This window comes from Marmota monax, unplaced genomic scaffold (assembly GCF_021218885.2).
Source record: "Marmota monax isolate L192 unplaced genomic scaffold, Marmota_monax_Labrador192_F-V1.1 WCK01_AAM20220418_F8-fsc00005, whole genome shotgun sequence".
In the NCBI taxonomy this organism is placed as follows: domain Eukaryota; kingdom Metazoa; phylum Chordata; class Mammalia; order Rodentia; family Sciuridae; genus Marmota; species Marmota monax.
Window position 1 is genome coordinate 12137939 of NW_026692254.1, and position 26746 is coordinate 12164684.

The 26746-nt window shown below is 46.6% G+C and overlaps 1 protein-coding gene across 3 annotated transcripts in view; it reads left to right on the forward strand.

Annotated features, from left to right (window-relative positions):
- Nucleotides 1–24036, forward strand: part of Otud7a (OTU deubiquitinase 7A) — a 344362-nt gene extending 320326 nt beyond the window's left edge. For all 3 annotated transcript variants that reach the window (XM_058576628.1, XM_046435543.2, XM_058576630.1), the window contains 5 exons: nucleotides 980–1107; nucleotides 2918–3067; nucleotides 19573–19687; nucleotides 19858–19942; nucleotides 22257–24036. In XM_058576628.1, the coding sequence (XP_058432611.1) occupies nucleotides 980–1107; nucleotides 2918–3067; nucleotides 19573–19687; nucleotides 19858–19942; nucleotides 22257–23708 (1930 nt within the window). In that variant the 3' untranslated portion in view covers nucleotides 23709–24036. The remainder of the gene's footprint in view (nucleotides 1–979; nucleotides 1108–2917; nucleotides 3068–19572; nucleotides 19688–19857; nucleotides 19943–22256) is intronic.
- Nucleotides 24037–26746: the final 2710 nt, after the last annotated feature.

Genomic DNA, 26746 nt, shown 5'->3' on the forward strand with positions numbered 1-26746 from the left:
AGAACCCACTGATGCAAATAGTGACTATATTCTCAAAGAAGCTTGCATTTGCTGGCTATGGCCCCACCTGTCTAATCTTCAGAGATCTCCCTCGCTTACTTTGGGGCATCCCCAGGGTGCTCAGTAGCAAACCCCAGAATTTCCATGTGGTCTTTGCTGGACACTGCCACCTGGCTGGCACTGTGGGTATAGCTGATACTCCCATCACATTGTAAGCTCTCCTTTCTATGTGCTCTTCCCTTTGAAGGTGGCCCTGTTATTGGGGGACATCAAGGCTCCAGTCTTCTGCCCAAACATCTGAGAGTTTGAGTGAAAGCAGTTCTTGGCACCCACTCTTTCCTTAAGCCTCAGGCAGGAGCAAGGGGCATGAGCTAAGGAAGGTCCCCCCGGTAGACAGGTTGCACATTCACAATGACTCCCTCCCTCCCACTCTCAGGGTTGAAATGCAGGCAGCCTTCTCCCTGACCTCTTCCATCAGAGTTTTGCTTAGAAGGTTTTTCAGATGTTGGCAGCAATGAACCCCAATAATTTGGAGTCTTATGTTCCCTGGGCGTTCCTGGAGACTCTGAGGCATGAGGCTTCAGCCTAAGCTTCTGTATGTAGAAATGAACAGAAGAGGAGGCTCCATCTTCCAGCCTCCACTGCATCCTTGTTAAACATCCCAGAGAACAAGCTGCCCGGTTGCCACAGGCTCTGGTGGGCTACCTGTACCTGCAGAGAGACCAGCAGCCCTCACCTTCAGATTCTCTCTGACTTGTCCCCTGAGACCACACAACCCAGGGTGGGAGTGGGAAGCTGGGACCTGTGCATCTGCCCTTGGTGGATGGCATGGAAGGTATCCTTAGATGGCACAGCTGGCCAGGACTCTGAAGATAGGATCCAGAGAGGGAATGCTCAGTCCCTACAGAGTCCCTTCCATTTTCTCCTTCCTCCATTCCAATCTAGTCTAATGACAAGCTTACTTTATTTTGTTCCCTAGTGTGGACAACTCTGAGGACCCTGTGTACGAGAGCCTGGAGGAGTTCCACGTTTTTGTCTTAGCCCATATACTAAGAAGACCGATTGTCGTCGTGGCAGATACAATGCTGAGAGACTCAGGTGGAGAGGGTGAGTGCCTCAAGGAGATGTATTTCATCATGGCCCAGAAAGCTTCAACGTCCCCCTAGAAGAACAGACAGCCACCTTCTTCTGTTCATTATGTTCTTTCTGGGAGTTTTTAGGCTCCCAGAAGGCCACCAAGCCTCCCTCTGCCCAAAGATCACATTATTCCCTGTAGTTCTTCCTCCCTGGAGGCAGCAGATGGCAGCAGGCACTGCTCTTGCCCATCTTCTTGCAAGTCAACATCAGGTAGCCTTGAGAAATCTGGCTGTTGGACTGCTAGGAGCCCCCATCATACGTCCAGAGCACAGCAGACAGCCTATTCTCTCCAAAAGCTCCAGGCCTTGTCTCCCTGGGTGCTCGGCCACTTAAGTCCCCTCCTGTTCCTATGCAGAGTACACAACTGTCAAAGAGAAAAGAAAGGAAGATAGAAAGTGTGAAGTCACAATAGTCCCTACTTTACTGATAGGAAACTGAAGGCCAGAGAGGAGTGTTGCACCATATGCCCTCCCTCAAACCTACAGCCTCCCAGAGTTGCTAGAGTCATGGCAGGGTGCCCCATGGAGCCCACAGGGCCTGCCATACTCTCTGAAGAGGCGAGAAGGAGGAAGAGCCAGATGGTGGGATGCGTGACACCCTCTGGTCCCCCATGCACCTGCCTCACCTCTCAACCCCTCCTCTAGACAATTTTCACTCTCTTCACTCCCATAACCATTATGAACCTATTTCCAGCTAGGCAATTCCAGACAGTGAGTAGCCCAGCAGCATGATCCTCCAACCCCACTTAAATTTAAACCTGCACCTTAACAATCTTCCAGGGAATCTACAAATTAGGCTGTGGTTCTTCATGATAAATCACTGAGAAAGTCCGATCTGGCCATGAATGTTACATGGGCAGGAGGCTAGTAGAACACAGGGTCCTGCCTCTTGCCATCACTTTCTCTGTGAGGCCCAGGGACCCAAGCCTGCTGAGGGCTGCAGCTTTCAAGAGCAGTGACAGTACTCATTTGGGGCCCTGTCATGCAAGCCCAGGACCCAGCTCCCAATGCCCACAGACCCACTTCCTTCCATTCTTCCTGCAGCCTCTTGCAAGTGGATCCTCGCCTCTTGCAGGATTCTCCCTTGCACTGACCAATATAGATAGAGCAAGGGTAGGGAAGGAACCCAAGAAGTCAACAAAGACAGCACTGAAGGTGACTCTTCCTGCATTCTGCTCAGAGGAATGCCATGCATTCCTGACTGGGGCCAAATGCAAGTTTTTACAATCAAAATATTGATGCTGTTTTAGGGAAGATATTTCCAGAAGTGAGTCTGTTTCAGCAAAGATTTTGGGTTTTACTTCTCTCTTTTTTATAATTAAGGAAACACAAGATTGTGTCTCATCACCCAAGAATTGGACCCTGTTTCTTATTTCCTGGCTGACTTTCAGCTTAGTGTTAGAGCTCTCTGGTTCCTTCCTTCAGATTCAACAGAAGAGGCTCTCAAAATAAAGAACAAACACACTCTAAAGATGTGAAGATATTGTTTTATATGCAAACATTTTAATGGACACTAGGAAAGGGAGAGATACATCCAGAAAACACATGGCTTTCCAAGTGGACTGAAGAGCATGTTATTCTGACCATCTTGGTTTCATCCCTGACCACAGGGCTCTTGATCACCCGTGCAAGTCTTAGGGCATCCAGCCATCCAGGATGAGAACAGATCACCATAGAAACCTGTCAGCCCTGGCCCTCAGTATTGTTTGTGTCACCCTTTCCTCCCCTCCTGGTTCAGAACCTCCTGCTCCTCAAGCCTCCCCCCCTGTTTTTGTCTGTAGCCTTTGCACCCATCCCATTCGGAGGAATTTACCTGCCTTTGGAGGTACCTCCCAACAGATGTCACTGCTCACCTCTGGTTCTAGCCTACGATCAAGCGCATTTCTCAGCTCTCGTGTCCATGGAACAGAGAGACCAGCAAAGAGAACAAGGTATGCCTAGCCCCTGAGAGACAGGGCGCACAGGGGTCGGGGAGGGCAAAGCCATGGAAAGGGACAGCCTCGGTGGGCAGAAGAGATGCAAGAGGTGGAATGTGGACAACTCTCTTTAGAAGCACACCTGTGCACACACAGCAGGGATGGTTTCTACATAAAACTACTGTACGTGTGTGCAAATGTTTCCACTAAAAATAACAATGTCAAAGACAATGTTTCCTTTAAAAAATTGAACAAAAATAATAATTCCACCAGGCTTAAATGGCCTTTCCTAGTTGTTCCTTTTTCACATGTATGCATATATATTTTTAATTTAAATTTTATTTTAACTGATACATAAGATCATAAAATTATGCATTTATGGGATACCATGTGATGTTTTGATACATGTACACACTGCATAATCTTCAAATCAGGGTAAACATATACCTATCTCTTTAAACACTTTTTTTCTCTCTCCAAACATTTATCAGTGCTTTATGTCGAAAGCTTTCAAAATCTTCTAGATTTTTGAAAGACGATGTCCCTATTTTAAAGGGGTTTCTAAAAATTACATCTAAGACCAATTATTGTTAATATAGTACATGCACATTTATATAGCTATAATTCATCTGAGTAATAATTTTAAAAAGAAAGTCCATCTAAAGCAGGGATTAGAATACTATGGCCCACCACCTATTTTTACACATAAACTTTTGTTGGAATAGACACATTCATTATCTGTGACTGCTTTTGCATTACTATAGCAGAGTTGAGAGTAGCCACATAGTCTGGGTAGCCTACTAACTACTGCTGTACAGGAAATGTTTACCCATCCTGCTCTACAGTAAGCTTCTGAATCAAGTGGTTGATATTTCCCTTCATTACAGCCAAGTTTCCACAAGTAACCATATCAGTACTTTTGTGGTCACTGGGCTGTCCCACAGGCTATACAGGCTGCACACTGTACAGTTCCAGCCACCTGCCCTAGGCACATGTAGGACTTGTTCTCAGTCAATACAATGTCTTTGCTGGGGAACTTGGGTGTTTTTTTGTTTTTGGTTTTGTTTTAAGTTTGCTGTTTTCTCGTGTTAGCCCTGATAGCTGTGTGATTAGCTGAGTTGGGAGAGGAATCTCTTATCATTCTTGTTTTCACTATAGGCAGATTATGTCCTAGAAGACTGAAGGGTAGGCAGGCTAGGCTAGTTTCAGGGTCCCTGCGTTTGAGTATAGTCCCAAGAATTCCAAGGGCTTTGTCCAGGCCTCCCACAGGGGAGGAAGCTCAGGGTGTTCAATTCTAACCTTTTACACTGAGTATGTAGCCTGGGAAGTAAATACAGTGCTAAAATTGCGTCATCAGGGCTTCCGAAGGCTACCCCTTCCTGAAGATAGCTGGCGCGGAAGGGATGCACATGATATATCGAGAGAACTCTGCCTCCTTCAGCTCATCAATGTGTTTGCCTCTTGGCCTGCTCCTCAGGAGTAAAGGAGTGAGGAGCTGTTCCCCTTCCCAACAGCTGAGGGAGACTCAGAAAAATCACACATTTGGTGCAGGTGGGGATGTAAGGATTGAAAAGGAGACAGAGACTGGAACCAGCTGTAATAGGAGTATCTTCTTTATAATTTATAGACCTCTTCATACTGCCACAGAAAGAAATATTGAATCACTAAAACCTGGGAGGTTTTTTACCTTTTTTGTTGTTGTTTCTTTGCTTTGTGTCCAGTGGCACCTACACCTCCTTCCTGAATTTTCATTTTTCCTTTTTGGAGGCAGGATCTCTCTATCTTGCCCAAATTGGTCTCAAACTCCTGGGCCAAGTGATCCTCCTGCCTCAGCCTCCCAGTAGCTGGAACTACAGGCAGTGCCAGTGTGCCCAGCCTTCCCTGGGTTTTTAGCTCTTCTCAGGACTTGCTACAGCTCTTGCAAGGTGAGAAGGCCTTGCTCAGGATCTGGAACTCAGGCTGGGGACTTGGCCTCCCTTTTCAGTGCCCTGGAAAGTTTCTGTGGCCACAGAAGAATGATAATCCCAGGGTTGACATCTCCCATAGCTGAGCAAGGGGTTCAGATGCCCAAGGCCTCCTCACAGAGGCACTGAGCTATCTTTTAGGCCCTCTAGATTCTGCTTTTGGGTGTTTCTCCAATGAGTATTAAGGTATCCTTCAATAAAAGGACAGCTGTGGAGGATGCTACTGCCTGGCCCTTCTCAGGAGTGTTGCAGAGGTGTGGGTGGTTTTGCTCCTAAGGACCTGTTTTGGGTTTTTTTTTTTTTTTCCTGACAATGGGCTCTGGCCAGAGTTTACTATACAAGCAGCCACAGTGGGGCAGCCAGGGCTCCCACTCAGCTGTGAACAGCCTGCTAGACCAGTCCTCTGAGCCATTGCTCAGCTCTGCACATTCACCCACCCAGTACTCTCGACCTGCAGAAGGGCAGATGCTGCTCTGCTGCCTTCACACAAGCCTGCAGAGGCAGAGAACATAGGAGCAGCTCCCACACCCTGGGTAGCTTCTGATCAGTGCCAGGTCCTTGAAAGGACAAAAGGGCTCTGCACACTGGGAGCCTTTAAGTACAAAAAATAGCTCCCCAGTATCCCCTAGAGAGACACTTTCAAGACACCCCTCAGGGATGCTGGAAACCATAAATGATACCTTCCTTCTGGGCCTGTGACAGGCTGCAGGAAATTGGTGAATACCAGACCCTAGCAATTCAATCTCTATTGCACAGGGGTTGAGGGTGATGAGGAGAAACAGAAAAGACATAAGAACCCCAACCAGGAAACAGACTCAGCCTCTCTTCACAGCCTTTGTGGTAGAAAGGAAGCAGTGCAGAAAGTCATTGATCTAAGCCCCTTAATGAAGATATGTCCAGAATAGCATTAGGCTGCAAGGGACTGAAACAGGAACAGCTGTTGTTGCTTCTGTAACAGAGATGCCTGAGGATGCAGAAACTCTAGATATTCTCCAGAACTCAGGCCCCCAGCCTCTCCCTGATCCATCCTTATTTTGTGATCTCAGCCTCATGGTCATATGGTGAGTGCTACAGCTCCAGGTATTACATTCACATTCTAGGCTGGGCCAAATGCCTCTCTTTCTAAAATGTTTGTCTTCCATGTGGAAAGAAAGCCTCCCCACTTCATGTACCCATAGCTGAACTCCCCACTTGCAGTTTCCTGGCTGCAGAGCAACCTGAAAAGTGCACTGGGGGAAGGAGGAAGCAAGCCAAGTCTGAATTGGCATAAGAGACAGTATGATGTTTTCCAGGCATTTCCATCTGGACAGTCCCCTTACACAAAAGTGTATAAATAAATAAATTCTTTTATCAACTGGACCCTTGTCTGGAAATAAACCACGATTGGCTGATAGGTTTTCAATCAGGATGGATGTACCCATTCCCCTCCAATAGCATGGTGCCTAAGGCTGTCAGTACTTTCTTTCTTTGAATGTTCAGAGATAAGCAGACTTGTTGTCCCCCAGTACCACTCAATTCCCTTTGCATCTCAAGAGTCAAGAGTGCATGTACACTTGTGGCCCTAGCAGTGGCTCCAGACATGGCAGCAGATAGCTGATTCAGTGATGTGCTCCCATGCCTCCCACATCTAATACCACTTGGTAGTTTCATGTTGAGGCAGCCTCTCTCTCCTTGAACCCTGGGCTTCTGCCAGGAGTCTCCGAAGCAGCAACAGAGCTCTTAAGATGGCTTCTGAGCTGAGAACCTGGCTGGCACAGGGCATTCTGCTCCCCGCTTAAAGTCTCTAGCTCCATGCCTCTGGGCCATGTTCAACTGCGCCCCAGAAAGCCGCCCCAGCCTTTGTTGAAACAGGAAGCTTCTTGCAGATACTTGTCATCTCTCAAAGATGAGGTCACCATCCCCACTGGCATCCTCATCCCAGAGGATGGGCAACTATAGAAAAAGAAAGTGGGAAAACAGTCTTCACTCATTCCTGGCCAGTCTCCTGGGTGCCGGTTAGATACCTTCAGCTTCCAGAAGTGGAAAGTCAACTCCAAGTGGCCTTCATAGAAGATGTGAGGGGAAACACCTATTTCCTGTGACAGACAGAAGTGTGCTTCTGCCAACCCTAGTGGTTTTCAGTCCCCAGAAGACCAGGAAGAAAGATGTGGCTTGGGTCCCCTGCCATCCCAGTCTCCCACTATCCCCCTTCTCCTTTATCATCCCCCCGCAGACAAGACCCAGGGTTTAGGAGCAAGGAAGTTCCTGCTCACATCACATGTGGCTGCTCAGCAGGGGCCAGCCTGAGCCAGAGGCATGCAGCAAGGAGTGTGTGTAGTCACTGGAGATGCTCCTTCTGACCAAGAGAATTCAGGCAATTAGGAAAGAGAGCTGATAGTGCTATCCAGACCCAAGTAGGGAACCCAGCACAGCCTCACAGGCAAGGATAGGTACATGCTGAACCCTGGCTATGGGGAGAGGCCCAGGAGTTCAAGACCAAGGAGAAACCGACATGGCTCTGGGAGCTTAAGGATGAATGAGAAAGTATTGCTGAATGGAGAGGGAAGAGATAGGCATCTCATACACGTGGAACCCAAGGGTCCATTCAAAAGGCAGAACTTCTAGATATCTAGGGATTTGTGAATCAATTTGTCATCATAAAACTCTCTTGACCAATGGACGTGCATGCAGATCCCTTTACAGCTTACTCAGTGGGTATGCCCCCTGGCTCCTCAGCCACCAAATCTAATCCTGGGACCTATTATACCTGGTGGTAAATTATTTATCAAAGTCATATTCTGTAGATCCAAGCCCCTAGCAGATATTTGGAATGTGGCTAATTTCCATACCTACTCTCCAGTGAAAGTGGGGATGTCCCTCTGGGTGGCACTGCAGAGCAAAAGAGTCACATGGGCAAGGGATTCAAAAGCCTAATCTAGTGCCAGGTACTCTAAAAGCAGGGTCTGAGTCTGGGCAACAATCAGCTAGCCCATGCTCAGCAGGACAGGTCACAGGTGGGCTCTCATACTCTATGAACACCGTGCGGGGGCCTGGAAAGTACCTACCTCCCTGTGAAGTTGGTAGCAAGGATATCTCGTCAACAAATATTCACTGCAAATGTATTTATGTGACAGGCACAATTTCAGGTGCTTGTAACTATGACAGTTACATGGGGTGACAGGTGTGATGTCTAGCACAGTGAGTGCCTGGGTCTAGGTTCCCCGACTCATGGGGGAAGGCCTCCTAGGATGGCCTGGCCTCATGCATGGGCCCAGCAAAGCTGACCTGGATTCTAGCAGAAACATCTCAGATGTGGCCATTGTGAACTCCAGTGCCAGGTACTTCAAACTCAAGGAAGGTGACCCCCAATCTGGAGGCCTCTGAAAGGAGAGCCTGCTGTGGGCAGTGATTGGGCTCTTTGTCACCTGTTAGACCATCACACCTGCAGCCCTCCCTCTGTGGCTTAAAGAACACTGTAACTAGTCATGCTGCAGTCCCCAGGATACAGCAGGCATCCTTCAAAACATGAGAGACTCTCAGAACACGATGGAGCTCAGAGTCAAGCCTGTGGGAGTGAGCTACTCAGTCTGCAAAGTCACCGAGATCCTGAGCCAAGTAGGAGGCAGGGAATGTGACACTTAGGAACATGGAACCCCAGGATACCCACTGATCCCTACTGGACCATGCACTGCTGTCCTGTAGCCACAGTGGTGCCATGCCCCACACAAAGGGCACCTGTAGGAGGCATCCCCTGATGGAAGCAAATAAATACAGTAATCACAGGACCCAGAAGGAGCAAGCATCTTGTCCTTGCATCTGAGGGATGACTTGAGAACCTCAAAATGAGATTAAAAAATGTATTCTAGGCTGTAAGATGAGACTCCCTCCCCTATCCTCCTTTCACTTGGCCCATCATATCTCATCTTCACGTGCCTGAGCTCCGGAAGATTTAAAAACACATGTGACTTTCTTCAAACTTCTCATCCAAATGCTTTCTCTGAGTTGAAACAATTTTCTGAAAGAACCCACTTCCCTCTTAAAGCTCCTATTGCCACAGCCAGCCACTGCTGATGCCACCACTGTCCCCCTTCAAGTCCAAGATTCTGCTGGGGCCAGGTGTGCATGTGGGGAGGAGGAAAGATTGTGGTAAAAGATTAGGATCTGAGGGAATAGGTTCGCTGCTGGCACGATGAATGGGCAAAGCTTTGCCAATTCATTTTTAGGATGTGTTAAATGAAACTTAGGCATACTTTCCTTGTAACTTCCACAAATGATGGCCACTGATTTCTCCAGGGAAGAATATTAGTCCCTTGCCTTCCATGATACTCTGGGCCCTGGCTCTTCAGCCTGTTTCAGGAAGCAGTTCCCAAAGGCAAAGCCCTAGGTGGCCCTCTACCACCAAGTCCTCAAATGGCCTGGGAGCACTCTGAAAGCTCAGATCCAGGCACTGTCTCAGAACCTCGCTCAGGGAAGTTCATTCTGACCACTGAGCGATTGTGAGAGTTATGAAAACACAAAGTCAGCTTTCTGTCACTATGATGAAATCCCTAAGATAAGTAACTTAGAAAAGGGTTACTTGATTCACATTTTGGAAGTCCTAGTCTATAACCAATTGGCCCCATTTCTTTGGGTCTGTGGCACTTCAGTCTGTAAGTGCTCCAGCACAGCCATACCAAAAGACTTAATGAAGAAGTCAGAGGCTATTATCTAAATGTGGCATCTCCATGCATAATAGCGCCTCAATTACATAGCAGAGGGAGACCCATGTGCTGAGCCTCTGCAGTTGGTGGCAAGATTTTCCAAAAGGACAATTAACTCTGATAAAGTTCCAAACAAGTTAAGCACAGCCTTGTCCTGTCTCCCTTTGACCTTCTGTGGATATAGAATGTGCAGGTATCCTTCATGCACATGTGCTGACTCTAAGCTGGGTATGTGGGAGCTCTGGCTGGATCTGCACCCCGTATGGTCACATTAATATATTTTTTGTGTTTCTGTTGCACAGGTGTGACTCTAGGTCCTTTTCAGGGGGAACTATTTAATCCTTCCTGATTTCTATCCCCACTTTGTAGAGGAGGAAAGTGAGGAATGAGGAAGCATCCCCAGGGAATAGTCATAGCCATGAAGTGTTGTTAGGACAAGCTGGTAGGGTAGATGGTGGAGCTTCCAAAAGGGACACTTGGCCAAAGAGGGTAGTGATATAAGACATGCAAGAGGGTGTTCAGGAAGTATGACCCCAAGTCAAAGCTTGCTTTAATAAAATAGCATCTCCCTCCTGGTAAAATGCAGAAATCTTCAGGGTTGTAGAAGGTAGGGGTTGAGCAGGCTTTGCTTCATGGTAGGCATTAATACCATCTATTTCTATTCTTTGTGAAAAAGACAAGCTATTAGGTAACTGTTGAATTAGTGTTTCCTCCTAAATGCAAATAGCCTGTGAGCCACTGGGGCCTACCCAGGTACCGTTTCCCTGGTACCGTCCCTCAGAAGTCCTGTTCAGTGAGCTCAGAGAGGGTAGGCTTGCAGCCCTTAGAGAACCCACTGGTTAGAGAGTGCTGGGGAGAGGCTGGGGTGAACAAGGAGTCATCAAAAAGCTTCATACTGCTAGGATGGAGGCTCACAGAGATCACACCATGGTTTACTATTCTCTGATTGGAAAGACTCAATACAACCAAAATGTAGTATTTGGGGGCGGGGGGGGGGGGTGGAGTTTTACGAAGAACAGCTAGCAACCTTACAGAAACAATGTATTAACAACATTTATAAAATGAGTCAAGGAGCCAATAGAATCATTCTACATAGCAGGTCAGGAAAGCAGATTTTCATTTGTATTTGATGTGTAACTTGTAATTAAATCAAATACTAATCTGTGTTTTAATGTTCCCTAATCAAATAAATTATCACATCTTTTTTGCTTTTTTGCTTTTTTTTTTTTTTTTTGAGGTACTGGGGATGGAACCCAGGGCCTCAGACATGTGAGGGAAATGCTCTATCACTGAGCTACATCCCCGGTCATGGTTATAATATCATTTCCAATATATTTGACAACATCCTATACTTTGTCCTATAGGGCTAGTTTATAGTAAACAGAACCAATCTCTTTTTAGTAGGAATTTGTCTTCACATGTTATGAATATTATTAAAAATTCTACTTAAATAATTTTTATAACATAACTTTGTTAATATAGTGATCTAAAAACAAAATGACTTTTATTCAGAAACACTTTTTTATCATTTTAAAATCAAATTGACCCATCTGTGTACCTATCTGGAAACAATAATGAAGGAAATATGTAATAACACCTATGAAGGGACATTATGGTAAGAATCACATGAGTTTGTGGTCAAAAAAAAAAAAGGCGTAAGAAACCAGAAAGTGCCTAAAAATGTGAATTACCTTCATTTTCTGTGTGGTTAGCCTCCCTTCTCTTCAGCTAATTTCTAAGTTTGCCAGTTGCCAGGAAAGGTTTGCCAGCATGGAAGGATAGAGTGCAGCTTTTCCTGCCCTGGGGAGGGGGGTGGAGGCTGTAGCCAGCTTCAGTGAGCCACTTTCCTCTGCTGCTCCTCTTAGGAACTGCAGAGCATGAGCCTCTGAGGAGCCATTAAGTTCTGCTCACAGCTCCCAGCTGCCTCCTGGCCCTTTGCAAGTTTCTTGATTTGCAAGTCAAATCAACCAAAAATAAAAAAGGCCCAATCATGTCAAAGGAGACAGCCTTGGAATGCACAGACCTGGATGCCCCATCCTACCTCCTCTTCCTCAGCTTACAGAGGGTGCAGCTCTAGAGAGCTGACTAGTGCTCTAGAGAGCTGACTAAATGCACAAGAGATGCCTTATCCACCAGACATCTGCCCATTGCTTCATACCCCGCCCTAAGGATCATTGGCTGAGGAGCTCAAAGCACAGGTGCGCCAGGATGCCAGCAAAAGTTTAGAAAGAACTGGCTAAGGGTCTTTAACTGGTGCCTGAAGGCTTGAAGAGATGTGAACACAGGAGTTAGCCCAGATGCCAGCCTCCTGCATGAGTCCTGTCCCCGCACCCTCCTGAGCTACACAGCAGGCACAGACACTCGCCTCCCAAAGTGTCCCTGCCCACAGAAGGAGTGCCATCTCAGGAATACCAGCTGCTGTCACCATCCCCCCCAATCAGCTTTACCCTGATCTCTGAGTGATGTGCAGTCTGTCTATCAGGTGGCTCCTGGACACCCACATGCCACCCATGTGTAGTGCTGGAGTAAAAGCATGCTCTCCACCAAATCCCCCTTTAGTGGAGGGAAAGGCAACAGTGTTGACCACCTGTCCTGCTTGCTGGACAGAAGCAGCCAGAACTCACTGCCCTGAATATAGAGAATGAGTCTGGGTCTCCTGGTGTGTCACCTAGTGGTGCTTTCTGAGAATTCCTCTCATTGTCAGTGTTTCCCAGGGCTACATCTGATGCATGTACTGAGAACACTCACTGGGGGATGAGGAAATCACCACCCACATTTGGCATGAGGCAGGAGCTTAAGGATAGTCTTAGAGGTTGATTGCTCCCTTAGCCTAAAAATATCTTCAGCAGCATGGTTGTCTTAATTGTGCTTCATGTATTTTCCAGTGTCATCAGTTTAAGTGACTACAACAGGATGCCATAGACTGTGTGGCTCACTAACAACAAAAGTATATTTCTCACAGTTCTGAAGGCTGGAAGTACAAGACCAAGATGCTGGCAGATTTGATGTCTGGTGAGGGCTCACTTCTTAGACTGCAGCCAGCCACCTTCTCACTGTGTCCTCACATTGTGGAGAGTGAGCAGTCTCTCGTGTTTCCTGTTAAAAGGACACCAGTTCCATCATGTACTCTGTGCCCTCATAACCTAATCACCTCTCAAAGGTTCCATTTCCTAACACCATCACATGGGGAATGGACCTCAACGTGAATTTGAAGGGGCTCCAATATTCAGTCTATAGCAAGTTTATTCCATAGACTGATAACTGAGCCAAGGATCTACATATAAACTTTAAGTGAATTTGTTTCTGTCACCCGTGGCCTTGATACTCTCCCCTTATTAGTTTCTCCCTTTTCTATCAATTACTGAGAGAAAATGATACCACTGGTTACTGGATACCTCGACGGGTCCTGCTTCCTCAAATGTTGAATTATAACACCAGAGAAGCACACTGAGGCAAGTGTAGAGTACAAAGTAAGAAGCTTTATTAAAGGATAGTAAAACAGACTTCTCCCTGGTGGAAGAAGGGAACCCAAAAGCAGAATCCTTGGGATAAGGATGTCCTGTCCCTTTTATACATCTACAATTTCCCTTGTTCTCCTGCATTCTTCTCCCTTATCTTGTTAATTTCACCTCAACCTGCCTAGTGACTGGGGGACATAGGTAGAAGGGCCAGGGAGTGAGCAGGTGGGCTGGAAGGGCTTAGGTGGAGCGCTAGGCAGCAGGAAGGGAGTGGCAGCCCTGGAGCTATTGATTTGCAGCTCCCTGTCTGCTCAGCAGTTAATTAACAACCTTTTGGGGAGGGATTCCAATCTCCCAGGGGGCAGTTTCCAGTTTCCCCCTTCTGACCCAATTTACTACACTGACTACCTGTCTTTAAAAATCTGGCTTCAAAAAGTGGTGAAGTCTCCCACTATACTGCATTTGTCAAGTTCTCTGTTCTTTTGCTAGCACAGTAGTACCTCCCTTTTCCCCTGGTTTTGGTTTCCATGGTTTCAAGTTACCAGTGGTAGGCTAACATCTAAAATATTAAATGGGAAATTTCAGAAAACAGAGAGACCACATTTACATGAATGCTATTACAGTGCAGTTGTTCTATTGTTATTAATCTCTTACTGTGCCCAATTTATAAATCAAACTTTATCATAGGTATATTTCTATAAGGGGAAAATATAATATCCCTGTGGTTCACTACTATTCCAGATTTCAGGCATCCACAGGGGTCTTGGAATATAGATAAGGAAGAGCTAGAGTGTTTGCTTTGTGTACTTTGAAATAATGTTGTTCAGAGCATGCGTACATATAGAGTTGTTATATCTTCTTGAGAATTGACCCCTTTATCATTATGTAATGTTCTTCTTTTCCTTTGGTAACAATCCTTGTTATGTATTTTGTTGGATATTAGTATGGCTCTTTCTAGTTGTCTTTTCATTGTGAATATCTTTTAACCTATCTATGTTTTAGATTTATAGTGGGGTTCTTATAAACAGTATATACTTGCATTTTGTTTTTTTTTAAATCCAATATGACAGTTTTATAATTTTGTATTTTTTGTTTTGTTTTGTTTTGGTACCAGGGATCGAACCCAGGGGTGCTTAAACACTGAGACATATCTGCAACCCTTTTTTATTTTTTATTTTGGTCCAGGATCTCACTAAATTATTTAGGACCTCACTAAGTTACTGAGACTGGCTTTAAGTTTGTGATCCTCCGGCATCAGCCTCACAGCCCCTGGGATACAGATGTATACCACCACGCCCGGCCAATTTTATCTTTTTGTTGATAGTTTTGACAATTTCCATTTGATTGCATGAATTATATGTATGGGTTAAAAGATACCATCCTGTTAACTCTTTTCTATTTGTTCCATCTGTTCTTTGTTCTTTTTATTTATTTTTTTTACTGTCATATTTTGGATGGATTGAACTTTTTAATGGTTCTGTTTATCCCCTTTATTAATCTATTATTATACCTCTAGTTTTAATTATTAATAGTTTCCCTAGGTTCTACAAAAAACATCTTTAATTAATGATATTCTATTTGCAAGTAATATTTCCACTTCCTCTGTTGTATACTGCTTCTTTACTTTAGACAGTTGCCTAATCTCAGAGCAATTAAATGAAAGGAAAAAATTTCATGTTCATTTATTCCATTCCATTACTCTTAATTATGTAAATCCAAGTTTCCTCTGGTACCCTATTCCTACTGCCTGAAATTTTTTCTTTACTGTTTCCTCTAATGCAGGTCTACAGGTAATAAATTTACTCATTTTTATCTGAGAAAGCCTTTATGTGTCCTTTGTTTCAGAGATACCTTTGCTGGGTATAGAATTCTAGATTAGCAGTGTTTTTTTTCTTTCAGGCCTTTGAGATGCTCCTCCATTATCTTCTGCCTTACCTGTTTTATTACAAAGAGCTGTTGTAATTATTCTCTTTGTTTCTCTGCATTTACTGTATCTTTTTCTTTACCTGTCTTAATCATTTTCTATTTTGGTTTCCAAAAGTTTTATACATAGAAATTTTTTTTATTATGGTTATTTTTCTTGTTTGGTGTTCTCTTAGCTTCTTGGAGCTAAGGTGGGTTTAGTTGTTAATTTTGGAAAATTGTCAGCCGCTTTTTCTTTAAATATTTCTACTGTCTTATTCTCTCTGGCTTTTTCTGGGAATACATCTATACAGATCTTGCACTGTTGTTATTGTCTCACAGTTCTCGGCTGTTCTGTCCTGTTAACTACCCCTGCCCCCATTTTCTTTTGTTATTCCAGTTTGGGAAATTTTAGCTGACCGATCCTGAGATTCAGATTCTTTCTCAGTTGTGTAAAGTCAACCAATCAGCTCCTTAAAGCCATTCTTAATCTATATTAGTGTATGTGTGTGTTCATTTCTAGTAATTCCCTTTATTCTTTCTTAGAGATTCCATCTCTCTGCTAAAATCAACCATCAAATATTACAGCATCCACAACACAATATCCATCTCTAAGTTACCAATCAGTTATTTTAAATTCCATACTTGATAGTTTCAACACCTATGTCTCCTTTGAGTCTTATACTGTCAACTGCTTTGTTTCTTGTCAATGTGGATATTTCTATTTGATTCCTTATAGTTTTATTGTTGAAAGACAGTCACTTGATAAGACAGTGAAGATTGAGATAAATCGCTTTTATTCCTAAAAACAGGCACGCCTTTCCTTTTTTTAAATATTTTTTTAGTTGTTGATGGACCTTTATTTTATTTATTTGTATATGGTGCTGAGAATCGAACCCAGGGCATCATGCATGCTAGGCAAGCGCACTACCACTGAGCCACAACCCCAGCCCCTGTGCCTTTCCTTTTTTTGGATCAGTCTAATCAGGACACTAAGGGAGGTCACCCCTTACTGGGGAACAGGTACAGTGCCTAAGACAGAAGTGCTTGATCAGAACAGAACATTATTCTCAATGCAGCTAGATTTTGTGACCCTGTAATTTAAGCTTTCACTGCTTAGTAGAGATAGGAACCAAAGCTCTCTAAAGGACACTTTCATAGAATTTACACCAGTCTTTTCTGTGAGCACCAAGTTAGGTCCTGTACATATATATTTCCTTCATACCTTCACCCTCCCAGGGTGTATATTATTTCTCTAGACTATACTCTCCTTTTACGATTTTAGCCATTTTCACTGAATTATTATTACTAGGATCTAGCTGAGTCAGCCTCTCTTAAGCTCATGTTCATCTCTCCTTGAAATCTCTGTCTTTCTTTACATTTTTGGTTCATTGGATCTCCCATGACTTCAGCTCTCCAGGGCTTTAAAGACAAGCTGTGAATCTTCAGTTTGTCTGACTTAGCATTGTAATGGTGAGCGGCTTTTTATGCCTCAAACAGAAATATACATTCTTTTTTGAAAAATAAGTATTCCAAATATGTCCATGCTAGTTTGAGATGGTGCCTATGTGTTTCCAAGCTGAAAGACAGAATAGAATCCCCCAAAACTGGGATGGTATGTAGCTCAGTTGTAGAACACTTGCCTATTGTGTGTGAAGCCCTTGGTTCCATCCCCAGGTCTGGGGGGAAAAGTTATTTTTAAAACAAAACTTTGCAGGCTTATTTTGGAAAGCATTTGCTATTCTCAACATCTGCCACTAGGGGGCAACTGGCCACATGACTACACCTCTTATTAGGTTAGGCCAGGTTTCCAAAAGGGAAATTTCATTGTGCACTGTGAAAGGCAGATGCACGCAAAGCAACTGATGTTCAGAAAGAGAGCCTGTTTTCTGAGTTCTCAGGACATTGAGACCCCAGTCCTTCCAACAGGCCACAGCTTACCTTCTGTAGAGATCAGATAGCTTCCTTTATTCTCTGGTTGTTTTTAATTGTGAGCACGCATATTCCCAGCGCCTCACTCAGTACCTAACCTTTGCTCCATCAAGACCTGAGAGGCTGCCTGAACCTTCGAAGTGGGCAGGAAGTAGCACCTTCAGGTATATCTGTCTGTCTGCTCAGTAGTGGGCAGGCCAGGGAGTTGGTTCCAGCCCAACTTTGAGGATAGGAATTCCCCCATAATAGGGAGGTAAGAGCCACAGGGGTATGGAGCTGTCCTAGTTTAAATGGTTTATCTGGGAGAGTGGTGAGAAAGCCAAAATCATAGTGGTATAACATAATGGAAGTAGGGGTCTCGTGCAAAGAAAGTCTAAACTGTGCTCTGATTGGCAGGCAGTTCTTCCCTAAGTGAGGAGTCGAGAGTCCATGGCTGCCATCATGTAGTACCACCATCTCCTGCAGGAAGCATGGATAAAGAAGGGAAGAGGAGGAGAGAGCCCCCCCACACACACACACACATACACTCTCCTAGTCACATCCCCCAGCACTTCCCATGTTGCTTTTCTCATAGCCCATGGGTACAGCAAGGCACCTGTTTCCTCCCAAATGCTGGGGGCCTGGGGACTGAGGAATGTAGTTGTGGCTGGATGGGTATTTCCAATGGCAACTCTACCCTCAGGAAAGGGGAGAACAGCCAGACCTGAAATGCCCAAGTTGTAACCATAGGAACTGCTTTGAACACATTATTGTCTGAAACAATATTTTCCCAAATTGTCTGATTTCACGAACAGGGGATGTTTATTTAAAATGTAGTTCTTGAATACCCTCCCCAAACTGGCCATCTATGCCTGAGGCCTGGAACTCCAGGAAGCCATGCTGCTCTAGCCATTCTAAAAACTGTATTGATAGACAGAGCCTCTGCCACCCACCCCCAGCCCTATGGGTGGGAAAACCAGGCCAAACCCTCTCTGTTTGTGTGATGACTCATGGAACCATGGGACAGGCTTCTGGACATCACCCAAAGGAGGCCTGTTTCTGAGCCAGCCCTTTAGTCCTCCCTGGGTGTCTCCACCCAGAAGCTCAGCCCTGCAGCAGAGGCAGGCTGAGCCACCCCGATCTCCCAAACCAGACATTTCACTGCCAAATTAAATGAAAACCCCTGAGCGGGTTCTTGGTCAGCAAACCTGCTTTCCCCTTATTTGGGGTGGGGATGAGGAAGGAGGGAAGAGAATATTTGTGCTCACATTTTCTCTTTAGCAACACTAGAGGACAGCATTGAGTCAAATTTCCAATTTCTAAACAGAAAAGCTACTATTCATAGTTCAGTCTTAGATTTTATGTATTTATTTGCCTTTTTGCTCTTGCCATGGCACCCTTAGCATGAATCATGGACTCTGGCAAAAGAACAAAGCAGATGGCCAGAGGCCCTGGGCTGAATTTCTCTGCTATGACTCCCAGGAATGGGGCTTACAGGAAAACTAAGTGAAGCCTCCACAGGAGGATGCTGTCACTCAGTTGGAATACAGAATTGGGAAAGCTGTCTCCCCACTCCTTCCTGCTTCTCATCTATGACAATACTCTTGTGTAATTGGTTGTATCATTAGGATTTCACTGGATAGAACAGCAGCTCAGGATCTCCTAGCAAATTCCAAATATAATTATAGACATCACCCCTCTCCTAGCCCTCCTGATTTTCCACATTTGGAGCTCTTTATTCAAGATGGTGTGTGAAGAATCAACCCCTCTGAGAAATGACAAACCAGTTACTCCTTACTGCAGTCCCCCTATACATGTGACTTCCTCAAAGTTTCCCTCACTATGCCCTGCAAAGGCTTCACCATCACTGCCTTCTGCCTGTTGGTTAGGCTTCTTTCCCAGACTCATCACCACCTGATATTTTGAAGTGAGGTGTTCGTTAACCTGCTTATCTGTGTCCTGCATGGGTGAGTTCCCTATGAGCAGGTCCCAGTGGATCCCTGAGACTCAGGTACTGATACAGTCCTATTGCATGAAATTGCAAATGAGCAGAGGTCAGCAGTGTCCACTCTCTTCTAATTCGCACTCTCCATCTCTAGTATGAGATGGAGGTGAGGAGCAGGCCATCTGCAAAGTGTCCTTACACAGTATACCTCACCTTCCTCAGAAATAACAAGCAAAAATCAATTTTTTTCCCACCCTGATGCTTAATGGAGGACATGCCATTTGACAAGCCCAAGGAGACCCAGAGTTCAGTGTTTTTTTAAAAATATATTTATTTTTTGGTTGCAGTTGGATACAATGCCATTTATTTACTTATTTATTTATATGTGGTGCTGAGGATTGAACCCAGGGCCTTGTCCGTGCTAGGCAAGCACTCTACTGCTGAGCCACAACCCGAGCCCCAACACTATCAGTTTTGAAACCTATAGTCTTAACTATCCTACTGGCATGATGGTCTGTGTGTATCTCCATTGGGTTCACTTACAACAAGGACACCTGGCACTGGAATTCCCTTTTTGCCCTCCCTGGATATTGCTGGAGGCTTCCAGTCTTCTGGCCCACCAGTGGGCTGCCTGGCACCCGGTCTCTCTCTTCTGTTCCAGCTGTGATCCCCCTGACAGATTCTGAGCACAAGCTCCTACCCCTGCACTTCGCGGTGGACCCAGGGAAGGACTGGGAGTGGGGGAAAGACGACAATGATAACGCCCGGCTAGCCCAGTAAGACTGTCCCCTGACCTGACTCCCCTGGCACCCCAAAGGGAGGGCTGTCACTAAGGAGGTTTTCCCAGGGCAGGGTTGGACTGCCCCTGTGCCTCCTAGCTTGGGGGCAGAAGGGTGGGGTGCAAGACTGGACCAGCTGTGTTCACTCAGTGTTCTTGTCTTGTCAGCCTCATCCTGTCGCTAGAAGCCAAGCTGAACCTTCTCCACAGCTATATGAATGTGACATGGATCCGGATCCCTTCAGAGACCCGGGTGAGCCTCATGTACTCCTGGTAAAGAGGCGGTGGCCGCTTTGTGCCATCCTGGCCAATGGGCATCCTTCCAAATGCTACCAAAAGCTCATCCATGTGCCATCCAGCTGCCCACACCAAGCCCCACCGGCCCTGCCCCCAGCTCCCTCTGTCCCAGCTGTACTCCGCCAAAGGCACCCTGGCTCTGGCTCCAGACAACTCCTGTTGGATCAGGGGTATAGGTATATGTGTGTAGGTGGGTGTATGTGTGCATGCAAACATGCGTTCCGATTAGGGGATTTTTGTCCCCTTATTTTCTATGGGAGAGGTATAAACATGCCTCAGAAAACAAACTCTAGGCAAGTCACAACACAAAACTATCTCTGTTGAGATCAGAACACAATGTGCTGCAGGGGAGTGGAATTAATTATAAACTGTGTGTGGGTCCTTGGAAGAGCCAGGGAACCGAGGGTGCGCGTCCTCAGTGGCCCCTCCTCTTCCTTCTCTCTGGAGGCAGCACATCACCCTCAAAGCTGCCAGCCCTGGGGTTTGCCGCCCCTGCTTGCAGATGCTGAGATTCATGTTAAGTATCTGACTAATTTCTTTTTTTTTTTTTTTAATCTTAGTAGGGAACTCCCAGGGGAAAGGATTAAAAAAAAAATAACTTGCAAATCATTGGTCCTCTCTAGACATCAGATTACTTAGGCATCAAGTGGGGCTTATCAGTAATGTTAAAGGAGTGGGATGAGGAAAGCAAGTAGACTGGAAGAGCCAGTTCTTGGGGTGCTGGCACTGCTCAGTGCTCTCACAGTTCCTTACTTCATAGGGATCCCCAGGCAGCTGCTGATATTCCATTTTATTAATGGCACAAGTGACAGCCAGTTGGTAGCAGTCTGAGTCCTGCCTCTGAACTGCCTGGAGGATGCCAGTGTTGCTGCAGATATTCTTGGAGCACTCACGTTCTGGTATGATGGCAGCAATCCTAGATCCAGAATCAGGACTCTGTCCAGGCATATCTCTGCCCTGCAATGAGAAGGGCCCTTGGCTAGGATTTGGTGGCCATCATATCAAACACAGAGTTCTCAGTAGAAAATTCTAATAATGGCCCTGCCAGCCCCAGGACATGACAGCCTAAATTCCTTCTTGTACTTCCCACAAGCAGTCCTGGGACAAAGCATCTCTCCCTTTCCTGGTTCTAGGCCCTGAACTTCCACACTTTAGTGTCTATGGAAAACTGGCTTGAGACATGGGAAGTGGTGAAGCCAGTTCTTCCAGCCCTTGCTTTTGGGAGACCTGACCAAAGGACAGTGACCCCTCTCTTCAACCTACTTAGGGGGAAAGAAAAAAAACTAAATGGGGAGCAATGAGCCTTCTCTTGGGCTCCTTTGGAGGCCAGGAAGCCCATCGAGGTATATGCCAGTTCTGCCACACCCAGCTGCTGGCATGAGGGGCCTTGCCATTCCAGTGACATTGGGTCAGAATTCTCTCTCCTCACCTGGGGAGGTCCCTCTGCAAAGCAGCAGTAGGAGCTACCTCTCCTCCACCGTCCTCTCAGCTCCTTCTCAGGTTCCTCACCTGCCCCAGAGATTGGTCTTAACCATGTTTCCACAGTGGGTGTCATCCAAGGTGTTCACAAAGATGCTCCTTCCCTAGTGTTCCCCCACCCAACTTCACACCCCCATAGAAGACCTTTTCTGGGAACTGGGAACATCTTTTCTGCTGAGCCCAGACCTATTTCAGAATACTTCTCAAATTAGCATTCCACATTTCCAAACTGGGAAAGGAACCCCCAAAGTGATTTGTCATCACCAAATTAAGGGAGTGTTTTTTCCAAGATGCAAAGACAGGTTCTTAGAGCAAGATAGTCTGGCCAGGGATAGAAAGCCAAAGTCTGGGCTTGTTAACCCTAACTATGACTCTAAAGCTCTAAGCCAGGTAGGTTATATGTACCCTGCCTGCATTCCCCCACTCCCACCTGACTCAGGATTCTAAACTATTAGGTCTCTGAATTCAGAAAGAAAATGAGGGCAGTCCAGCCTCACTGGCCAGATGGCATCCTCAGATAAAAGACCCCTACCACAGCTTTCTGAAAACACCTATCTTTTCATTATTGCAGAAAACCAAGGCCCATTCCTCTGGGCTTCTTTCCCTTAAGCACATCCCATCCCACTTTTGTAGCACTGGAGGGGTAGTCTGGACTGGACCTAAGTGCCAGATCCCCAGCTTCAGCAACCCATGAGCAAGCAACACATGGGCAGGGTCTGTCTTCATGGACTGCAGTGAGGACAGCTCTTCTCCAACCACCTTCCTTCCCCACTTTTCTTCTCTGCCTGTAGGCTCCCCTGGCGCAGCCAGAGTCCCCAACCGCATCAGCTGGGGAGGACGTGCAGTCCCTGGCCGATTCCCTTGACTCAGATCGTGACTCCGTGTGCAGCAATTCCAACAGCAATAATGGCAAGAATGGCAAAGACAAAGACAAGGAGAAACAGCGCAAAGAGAAGGACAAGACCCGAGCGGACTCGGTGGCCAACAAGTTAGGCAGCTTCAGCAAAACCCTGGGCATCAAGCTAAAGAAAAACATGGGTGGCCTGGGAGGCCTGGTACACGGTAAGATGGGCCGTGCCAACTCCTCAAATGGCAAGAACGGAGACACAGCCGAGCGCACCAAGGAGAAGAAGACCAAGTCTCGCAAGGGCAGCAAAGAGGAATCCGGTGCATCAGCAAGCACATCGCCGTCAGAGAAGACCACGCCATCGCCCACGGACAAAGCGGCAGGCTCATCCCCGGCTGAGAAGGGAGGCGGGACAAGGGGTGACGCCTGGAAGTATAGCACTGACGTGAAGCTGAGCCTCAACATTCTGCGCGCTGCCATGCAAGGCGAGCGCAAGTTTATCTTTGCCGGTCTGCTGCTCACCAGCCACCGGCACCAGTTCCACGAGGAAATGATTGGCTACTACTTGACCAGCGCGCAGGAGCGTTTCAGTGCGGAGCAGGAGCAGCGGCGCCGCGACGCCGCGGCCAATGCAGCCGCCGCCGCCGCTGCCACCTCCACAACCAAAAGGCCGCAGCGCAGGCCAGAGGCCGAGGGCACTCCGGGAACTGAGCGTGCCTCTCCGGGCCCGCCGGCCGGGCAGCCCACGCAGCTGGTGCTTAAGCTCAAAGAGCGCCCGAGTCCAGGGTCCGCAGGGGGCTCGCGGGCGGCAAGGGTGGCAGCGGGCGGCACCGCCTCTCCTAGCAGCGGCGGCACCCGGCGTGCAGGCGCCAGCGGACAGACCCCTGGCCGAAGCCCGCCGGCGCCAGCGCGCCAGAGCGTCATCCACGTGCAGGCAGCGGGCGCCCGGGACGAGGCCTGCGCACCGACAGTGGGCGCATTGAGGCCATGCGCCACGTACCCGCAGCAGAACCGCTCGCTGTCTTCGCAGAGCTACAGCCCGGCGCGGGCCGCTGCCCTGCGTACGGTCAATACGGTTGAGTCGCTGGCGCGCGCTGTGCCCAACACCCTCCCCGGCGTCACAGGAGCCACAGCAGCAGCCGAGCACAAATCGCAGACCTATACAAATGGCTTTGGCGCTACTCGCGATGGCCTGGAGTTCGCAGACGCCGACCCGCCAGCCGCACGCTCGAGCTCGAACGGTGAGTGCGGTCGCAGCGGTCCTGGGCCGGCGCAGCGGCGTTGCCAGCGCGAGAACTGTGCGTTCTATGGGCGCGCCGAGACGGAGCACTACTGCTCGTACTGCTACCGCGAGGAGCTGCGGCGGCGGCGCGAGGCACGCGGGCCACGGCCCTGAGCGCGTGGTGTGCGGGCGGCGAGGTTTCCCCCAAAAGGATTTCTTTTCCATTCTGTCGGTGTCTTTTTTACATGCTCTGGTCAACCGAAAGGCCGGCGCCTCCTCTGTCAGTGCCGTGTACGTGTTTGGTCAAACGTTCCTAATGGTGCCTGAACCTACACTGACGCCACTCAGGTAGTAGACGGATAGGAAACAAGTCATACTGTTGGAAGTGGGTGTGCTAGCCTAGCATCTGCCTCGTACCTGTGGAAACTCAATAGCCATTGCAAGAGTATTTTTGTTCCTCTATAAGAGAAATAAAGAAATTCGCAGCCCTTTGTTTTTAGAAGGGAGTGTTTTACATGCTTTTTTTTCCCCCCCATATCATCTTTTCCTAACCTAGCGACTGACCTCTTCCAGGTAGCGGTCACTTGCGTGCGGTTGGTAGCACCCAGGGTTTAGGAGCAAATGCGCAGTCCCGGACTGGGGTGGAGGCTCCTCTGCGGCTCCCACCTGCTTTCCATCCCACCCAGGTTCTTGGAGAAAGCAGGGACCTTGCCGCCCGCTGACGCTGTAGTGGTCACTATGGCCCTTTAGGAATACACGGCTCCATTTCATAAGCAAAACCTACTCCCACAACCCTCGTCTTAAGCAACATTCACACTGCCATCCAAGCCGCGGGGGACTGTAGAGTGGGCACCAGAAAACCTACCTCGCAGGGCGTGGTGAGGTGTAGTTAATCTATCCCGGTGCCAGGCAGCTCAGGTGCCAGGAGTTTTCCAAAGACACCTTGGGTCCATAAAACAAGGTTCTGAACTCACAAGTTGGATTGGCCTAAATAAGAGCAAACATGACAGCCTGCTCACATTTCTCCTTTGAAGACACTTCCACAGTGGACTGTCGGAGGGCCTCTTATAAGGTGATAGCACTTCTGTGACCCAGAAGAGAGACAAAGAACTGTGTAAGCCCCCACTAGGCTGCTTTGAAACCCGGCCTGGCCCTCTTTCCAAAGAGAAGGGGCTGAAGGATGCCCGCTCCTGGTAAGGAAGCAAATCCACCCCACACCTCACTTGCATCTGTCTGGGTTCAGCCAGGTAATGGGGCTCACTGTGATTGGGGCCCATCCACAGGGCAGGAATGGTCCTGCCTCTGGCTTCATAACACATTGAGGGAACAGCCCGATATCCGAGCCGTCTTTTTTGGTGCCTCCTACATTTCTTGAGGAAATTAAAAAAAAAAAAAAAATGTGTCCTTAGCTACCCTGTTTTGAGCAGCAATATGCAGCCTTTTCCTTCCAAGATTACCTCTGGAGACTACCATTCTTGGCCAAGGACACTGAGGAGCTAAACCTGCCTCACTAAGAAAAGAGCTTGTTTCCAGGAAATAAGGATAAGATGGGTAAAATCCTCACTAAGAAACTAATACTTCCAAACCTGTGAGAGCTTTAGAATAGTCTCTGATGATCCTAAAGAAAGAAAGGAGAAAGCACCTGGCTTCCAGTCAGCTTATCCTCAGAAAATTCAGGAGCAATGGGGTGGGGGTGGGGGGTCATCTCTTCATTGGGGCCAGCTTCTTCTCCTGAAAGGATGCTTTTTCCCTGTGATATAAAGAGCAGCAAAAGCAAAAAAAACGAAATAAATAAATAAAAATTTTAAAAAGATGGGGAGGGAATTTTTTTTACTTGTTTGAAAAAATTATAATAAAATAACTGAGTATATCTCCTGTGAGTAATTATTTTTTTGTTTTTAATTATCCCACAGCCCGTAGAGTTTTCAGTAATTTATTGAAGTTTTGCAGAAGTGGTTCCTTAGATCAGATTATTTATTAAATAGAATCTTTAAGACTTTTTTCAAAGTTTTACTTTTCATGCTAATGAAAATACTTTCAATGTGAGATAATTACTAGCATCCACCTCCCTAATATAGTACTGGGTTTCTTTTATTATTCAGAAAAAAAAAGTAGTTTAAAAAAAAATCTCTCATTGAGAGGGTCTGTGGCAGCTTTTTTGGACTGGTTCTTTTCATCACATCACTCTGAACAGCTACTTCACCTTCCAAAGCTGTGGGTCACAGAAAGTATTGCTCCCAGTGTATATAGCACCTGCTTATGCTCCTCATCCTTAGAAGGTTAAGATAGCCAACCTTAAAAATGCTTAAATGTGCATTCAGCAACCAAACTCATGCACAAGAAGTTAAGGAATATAAATACTCAGATTTTTTTTTTCAATTTTTTAGTGTTAAGACAGCCAACTAGAAATTTCCAAAACTGGCTATGCAAATCTCATCTTTTTCATGTTCTCATCCATATTTCAAACAAAAAGACAAACTGAAACTAAAAGTAGTTAATTGTAATAAAGGAAAACTTTCTAAACAGGCGGAGTAGTATATATGTATTATCAAAAAAATGAAGAAGTGTTCTATGTGCTTGCATTGCCAAGTTATCTCCACCCCACCTCCATTTGATGACAGATGTGCCATAATTAAGAGCCTGGGATATAGCCTCTGACTGTGACTTTGGCTTCTCTGGCCATGTGAAAGGCCTCTAGTCACTCTGCTTGGTCACAGGGTGAGCTAGATAAGCCTAGGCACCTATTGGTGCCTGCTCCATGCTGCCACCTTACAACTCAGTCCACACAATTTAAGAATACCATTTTCTTTTTTGAGAGATCCATCCTTTAAACAGAGTTTAAAAATACAAAAGTGAAAGAGTGGATTGTAATATGAAATGTTCTAGACCTGAGCACCCACATCATGCTCCAAGTTGTTCACAAGAGCTCTTTAGACTTGGTCTCTGGCCAAAGGCCCTCTTAGTTCTGGCTTGGGGCAGGAACTATTAAAAGCTGTGTTAACTATATGTGGTACATGAAATTCTCTAATATTCTTCTATGATTTGTGGGCCCTTTGTAGATTAGGAAAAGGGAAGAAGGCAAGTGCCACCTGTGCCATGGCAGACTCTGACCATGAGCTGCCTACCCATCTGATCTGGCCAAACTTCCCTTTCTGGGAAGGATGGATGGATGTCTCTGAGCAACAGCATGTTTCCAGAAGGATCCCAGATAC